The sequence below is a fragment of the Triticum urartu genome, chromosome 2 (assembly GCF_003073215.2).
Source record: "Triticum urartu cultivar G1812 chromosome 2, Tu2.1, whole genome shotgun sequence".
In the NCBI taxonomy this organism is placed as follows: Eukaryota; Viridiplantae; Streptophyta; class Magnoliopsida; order Poales; family Poaceae; genus Triticum; species Triticum urartu.
The window spans coordinates 615,126,435-615,133,603 of NC_053023.1; the positions used below are offsets into that span (position 1 = coordinate 615,126,435).

At 44.0% G+C, this 7,169-nt stretch overlaps 1 protein-coding gene across 1 annotated transcript; it reads right to left on the minus strand.

The window, feature by feature from the left end:
• Positions 1-745: 745 nt before the first annotated feature.
• Positions 746-6,955, minus strand: LOC125539203 (autophagy-related protein 13a). The gene is made up of 3 exons (XM_048702574.1): positions 5,509-6,955; positions 4,178-4,311; positions 746-1,438 (listed from the first exon to the last, which is right to left on the minus strand). The coding sequence occupies exons 1-3, from the start codon at positions 6,652-6,654 to the stop codon at positions 1,147-1,149; spliced, it is 1,572 nt and encodes a 523-aa protein (XP_048558531.1). The 5' UTR covers positions 6,655-6,955; the 3' UTR covers positions 746-1,146.
• Positions 6,956-7,169: the final 214 nt, after the last annotated feature.

A 7,169-nucleotide genomic window follows, 5' to 3' on the forward strand; every position in this document is an offset into this window, starting at 1 on the left:
AAAATGAGAAAGAAAGAAACAAAATGGAAGAAAATGAAGAAAAGGGCCACTGAAAACCGAGAAAGAAACAAGGAAAACCAAAAAATAAAGAACAGGAAAACTCCAGTAAAAACAGAGAAAGAAACTAAAGAAAAACCGGTGAAAAAAAAGAAAAAAAACCCGGAAAGCCAGTGGAAACCAAGCTAGTTTCCTTCAAGTTGGTAGCGCCCTACTAGTCTTAACACAAACTTGAAAATGGCTTAGTGGTTAACAGCGCTGCACAGAACGAGGAAATCCTAGGATTGAACCCCTTGCGCTCCCTTTTTTGCTCGAGAGAAGCTACGTCTTGCTATAAGCGAGAAATAGCTCTCGCACGAGGAAGTGCAGTTAAGAGTTCTTGCGGCCGTGCCTTAGCCCAAATCTAGTCATAGAAAAACTGACTGGACGACGATATCGTCTCTCTTCTGTGTTGAGCATACCTGGGAAAATGGGTGCACGCGATTTGATATGCCAAACATCCACCACTTTTGTGCAAATTCCTCCTGTCAGCTATGATGCCTTTCAATCGCGTGCACAACTTGAAACCTTAATTCCCCTCCCATTCTTCTAGTAAAACTTGAAACTTATGCAAGCTGCGAGGCATCTTCGGTTCTTCCCCAGTGGCAAAAGTAACAAGTCTCATTATCAGACACAAACCATCTGTTTTCGTTTCTAAGAACGCATGCAAATCCAACATTTCCGGAGGTTATTAACGAAAGTGGAAAAATAAATCCGAATCAGTCCTCGCAATACTTAACATTGATGTTTACTGAACAGTTTGGCTTCAATAGTACAGTTACATATAATTTACACACGCACACAGCACAAAGAGCACTACGGCCAAGGCTCACACCTACGCGTTGTACTGATCTTACTTCCCAGGTATACAAGAGCATATAAACAGTGGCGGGATAACAGTCCTTCTAGGGTTCAAGAATGACGAGAGATACGCCCTCGCAGAAATCAATCGAGGCCTGTATCTTATCTTCGACTAAGAGCATATCAATTCATCAGTTATATACACAAACGCCCCAACAAAACATTCGCTGGGCTCACAGCATGGCCTGTTCTGTCTTAAGAGATCTGATTTTCCGGCGTGAAGTTAAGAGAAACAAGGAAAGAATGACACTATGGCTTCTCCGGCGAGTCACGCTCTTTCGCTCTGCTCCCGGACAGCAGTCTCTCCCTGATTGCTTTGAAAGACTGCAGCTCCTCGAGTGCATCAGATGTCCTGCGAGACATGACAGAACTGGTCGAGGCTACAGTGTTAGACTCGGCCCCTGACGTTTGAGAAGAATAGCTAGAATCTCGCAGAGGGCGTGCAGTTCTCAGCAAGTGAACCAGAGAACCAACTGCAGCGTCTTGTGATTTATGGGATGATGAGCCTGCCTGATCTCCAGCCTCCTTTCCATCACTGCTCCTGTATGAATAAACTTGCGTTAGGTGAACCAGAGAAACAGCTATATCAAGACAATGTCGTGTTAGATCTGTAACTATGGACATTAAGAGCAATAATGCATGTAAAAACATCTATATAAAATTATAGCACTCCACATTGAACACAGCATGATAATACTCCTTGTGTTCCTTTTCGTAAGGCAAAAAAAATTTCCCATCTTTTTCAATAATACAACGGTCAATGAAATTTGCCAATATGATGTAAATATGGAGCACAACTATGCCAACAAATTCAAAAGCTCAAAGACTAGTGAAATGAAATTTAGTTCAGTGCCATCTCAGCGTAAGGAAAAGAAAAGGATGAGAGATCTTCACATTAGTTTACACCACGAGCAGCCTCTCGGAGACCAGGGAATTCAGGTCAGATATTAATACTGCATAGCCAGTAGTACAGTACTAGTATGTAACAAACAGGGAGTGGCTATGGTACACCACCTTTTATCCTAGAAATGAATCTAGGGAACTACTTGTACTCCATATAATATACCATTGTCAAACCTTGAAATATTCCTTCTATGCTGTTGCAATGGTTGGGTTATTTTTATTCACACCAAAAGCTCCTTTTCTTTCTCTAAAAAAATCTATAACACTGCTGTGATAAGAGTAATGACCAAGAGTATTCTTTAATTGCTCAAATTCTGAAATAACCAAGAGTGCCTTTATGCAATTGTTAGCTATATCTCTGTTCTCCCATATTGATAAAAAAAAAATCAAAACTGGGTGAAAATCCAAACCGCGGTACTTCCGAGGAAACAGGGTTGGCAGGGTTTGTGGATTTTGGTCATACGAGGACTGGGAGATAAATAAATGTGAGAGTAACTACATCGGCGTACCCTTGGCAATTTCATAATTTAACCAAGAATGCTCAATCACTCACAGTAGTTGTGTAGAAAAATAGAAGGACCTTTTGTACTACCACAAATAACCTTCACAATGGCATACAAATATTTCTATGTTTATTTGCACTGAAGGCCTGCTCTCACTCAAGTGATGGAAGGCGAAGTACGTAAAAACTGTAAGTTGTACCCAAAAATTATTTAAGCAAATACACAAGAAAATCTAAAAAATCATAGTAGTTCCTGAAATTCGGTAAACATAAACGTCTGCAATCAAATATTGGACATTGCTTTTACTAAGTACACTCTGGTTGAAGACATTATTAATATTATATTCAAGGTTGAATATAATTTTTATATTTTGTACTCTGTCTGTTTCTTTCTACTTCACATATAAGATTTGTTTGAAGGTAAACATGTTTGACTATGTTTATCTGAAAACATATCAACATTCACAATGCCAAATCAATATCATTAGATGCATTATCAAATTAATTTTCATATTGTATAATTTTAGTATTGTAAATGTTGATGTTTTAAAATATAAATTTGGTCAAATTTTGCGAAGTTTGACTTTAGACAAATTTTATGTGCGGAGCAAAAAGAAACGGAGGGAGTAATATGTTTTTGTTACAGCTACTATGTTCTACTATGCACATTGCCATGTAGCAATGAGGCTAAAGTAGAAATGTTTTTTCTCAGTTGCTCAGTCAAATTCAAAATTAAATTTTGTACTTAAACAGCTCAGGGATTTGAAAAACAATCACCTTCCTCCATTTTATGCTACTACTCCCTCCGTCCGGAAATACTTGTCATCAAAATGGATAAAAGGAGATGTATCTAGACGTATTTTAGTTCTAGATACATCCCTTTTCATCCATTTTGATGACAAGTATTTTCGGACGGAGGGAGTACAATGGAACTTGCAAGAATGGGCAACTACGCAAAATGCTCATGGTCAATATTTCAAATCATCACACTGAAGTACATAAGGGCATACCCAGTTACCCACTGCTGAAAGCTCCACACCAAGTGGGGTCTGGCCAAATGAACTACATACCCAAAATATATGGGTTGAGACATCTCTGTCTACAATGTTTGAATTGCTTATTCATAATTTCAGAGGTATTGCAATGGATACTTCTTCCAGCTGCTGCCTCAAATTATTGTCCCTCTGAATAGTCATTTCCAAAATTCTATTCTTATACTAGAATTGAACAGCGAACAGTTTGCCCATGCCATGGTCTTAAAATCCCTGCAGTACACTAACTTTCACCATGTATAGAATTTTGACCGACAATGTGTCTACATTAAAACTTTAAAAAATTGCAAGCTCTAACAATTAAATGTAGTGAGTAAGCAGATATGCTCTAGCATTATGAATAGCTAGAATGTTGACTAATTGAGTGGATTATGTAATGGGGGGCAGCCCGGTGCATGTAGCTCCCGCTTGCGCAGGGTCCGGGGAAGGGTCCAACCACTTTGGGTCTATTGTACGCAGCCTTTCCCTACATTTCTGCAAGAGGCTGCTTCCAGGACTTGTTAAAATTGTTGGATTATGTAATGCCTATTAAAATTGTTGGATTTCATGTAATTCCCTAATACCAAATGAAAATGCAAGACCTCTCAATAGTTAAGATATATTACCTCCGTCCCAAATTAGTTGTCTTAGATTTGTCTAGATACGGATGTACTTAACACTAAAACGTGTCTAGATACATCCGTGTCTAGACAAATCCAAGACAACTAATTCGGGACGGAGGAAGTATGATTTTAGTAAGAATCAGCCAATGACTTGTGAGAACCAAAGAGCAAAATGGTCTGATAATACAAGTAAACCACTAAAGAAAGTTATTTAGACATACCCAGGTCTGGAGATTGGTGGATCGACATCATCCACCGCAAAAGGATAATCTGCCTCATCCAGATCATCTTGCCGTGGTGAATCACAAGAGGAGAGTGCAGAGAATCGGCCAGATTCATCCCGACTGTCCTTACCCTGCACATTGAGCAGCCAAACAATATCAAGGCACATCAGAACAATAAAGATGATATATGCGACTCTCATAAATGGTAGGAGTACAAGGGTGTTTCAATAAATAAATTTTCATTAGCTTACTCAGAATGTCAAACCTAATTCCTTAAACAAGACACAATTTAAAATAAAGGCAAATAAATTTTCCAGTACAAAAGTTAACTTCGAACTTCCAAACTACTCCCTCCGTCCCAAAATAAGTGTTGTCAATTTAGTACTCCCTCCATAAAGAAATATAAGAGCGTTTAGATCACTAAAGTAGTGATCTAAACGCTCTTATATTTCTTTACAGAGGGAGTACAACTTTACACTAAATTTTGTACTAAATCAGTGACACTTATTTTTAGACAGAGGGAATATTTTTTTAAGATCAAAAGTTGATGTTGAGCAAAATATATATCTTACAAGAAAACAGTGTGATTTTTTTTTTTGATTCAATATATCAATATGAAGCTTAATCTCTAAATACTCTTCTAGAAAAGATGGTACACAGAACTTCGCTGTAACAAAAGTAATTGTGTGGGTACTCTGGACTGGCAACTATTACAATCTCCACTCACTGCAATTGAGAGAAGTGCGGTCGCTGTTATAGTTCAACAAATCACAAAGATTAAATTTTGGTTCCAAATAGCTGTGGCATGAGCTGTCAGGTATAGCCGAGTATAAGGCCGAATACCCAATATAATTGCTACAGGTTGAACAACCTGTCTGATGCCTACTATAGGTCGGTTCAAGCTGGCCTAAAGCCCGCACAGTAACTCAGTTCAGTCAATAATAAAATTAATTTGAATTTCCTCATACCTGTAGTTTCACTAGTTCATGACTACCAAACAAATACTCCCTCCATTCCATATTCTTGTCATGGTTTTAGTTCAAATTAACAGTTGCTACTAACTCTTAACCCTTCAGCATATAGTTGATCAACAGTTTGATATATTCAAGTACAGCAAAATCCTTTAGTTTCAATAGTTTGTGGCTACCAAACAAATGAAGTCAACAGCTGCTACCAATTCTTAACCCTTCAGCATAGTAGAGGCTGAAAACAGCTTACTCTGATTGAATATTCTCAACCACAGCAAAATCCAATCTTTCAACTTGAAGCATAAACACAAGTACAGTACTAAACTTAACATCAAATTAGCAAGACCATAAATGAATCACCTTGGATCCTGGTGACGAGCTGCCATATGGATCCCCCATCCGAAGTCCTTCTGGCCTACCGAATGACCGGCTGATATCTGATGGGGACTCTTGTGAACCTACTGCTCCCTTGTCTCCTCTCCTCGGGGATGGCGGTGGCAGCATTAAACCTTTAACCGGGTCCAGCATGCTCTGACGGTGCACGGGGCTCCTTCTCACGCCGGGTATGGTCACCGGTGCAGACTCCCCCCTCAGAGGCGACTGCAGGTACCCACCAGGAAAATTGGGGGGCGATGGAGTTGGTGACGCGTAGTGCAACGGCGGCGGCGAAAATCTCGTCTGCTGCGCTGGGGCGAGCGGCCAGAGCGCAGGCGGCGCCCAGCTGTGCGGACGCTGCTGCTGATAGGACTGGGGGAAAGCGCAGCCTGTGGCTTCCGTGAGCGAAGAAGGGAAGTTGCGCATGGGCTCAGCTGCTGGGCTGCCCACGTAGTTGGTGATCAGCATGGAGGGGGAGAGGGAGGAGATCTCCAGGTTGAACGCGGCGAGACTGGATAGGTACTGGACGGAGACGACGAGACGTCCGGGCTGGGTGTCAACGGCAACGAAGCGGTGGGAGCGCATGGCAGACTCCTGGGCGCGCGAGAAAGGCACGGCGAAGGAGCCGACGGTGTAGCCCATCTCGTAGTTGTACGACTGGTTAGCGCAGAGGAGACGGAAGACCCGGTACGCGGGGAGCAGGCGGAGCGTGGTGTACACCGACCTCAGCAGGGTCATGCAGCGCTTGTACGCCCGGTTCACGGCCATCCCCTCGCCGGCCGCCGCGGCGTCCGGCCAGGGCTCGCACGCGACCGTCCACCTCTCCACCACCTCCCCGCCGGCTCCCCCGCAGCCGGCGGGGGCGAGGTGGATGTCCACGACGAGCGGCTCCCCGGGGGGCGGCGCCTCCAGGCGCTCGGCCGAGGGGGGCGGCGGCGGGTCGTGGAGCGGGAGGTGGAACCACCTGTCGCGCCGGCGGAAGGACGCCGAGGCGGCCGCCGGCGCCGGCGCGGCGAGCGGGCGCGGCGCGCGCACGGCGAGGACGGCGTGCAGCACCTTGAGGTGGAACTGCTCCGCCATCAGCTCCGCGCCCGCGCGGCCGCCGCCCCCCGAGTCCGACATGCTGGACATTGCCGCCCAGCCCCGGCACGGGCCGGCCCCTCCTCCTCCTCCTCCCGGCCGAGACTGCTCAAGCTGCCCTCCCCTCCCAAGCTGCGCGGCATGGCTGGCGCTGGCAGCAGTGAGACTGCATAAATCCGATCCGCGGCGATCCAAATCGGCGGGTGGACAGATCTGCACGCTAATGGGGAGAGAGGGGAGGGGAGGTTGGAGTTGCAGATTTGGGTGCCGGGGGAGTTGAGTCCGGGCTTGTTTATCTGTGAGGATTAAGGATCGCTGGTTTCGTTTTTGGGTTGCTGGGTCGCTGTTGGTGTCGTCATGATGGGATTATTATGGCGCTCACGACAAAACTAAAACAAAAATGTTACTAGTAGTACTACTGTATTATTTTGCTCGTACAAAATAAGTTGTTAAGCTACCATTAGTTCTCATGGTGGAGGATTAGTTTACTACTAGTAGTTTTCCTTTTGGATTAGTACTATGAGCATTCGGGTCAAAGAGTACAGCCAGCCAAGTACAGTAGGTGC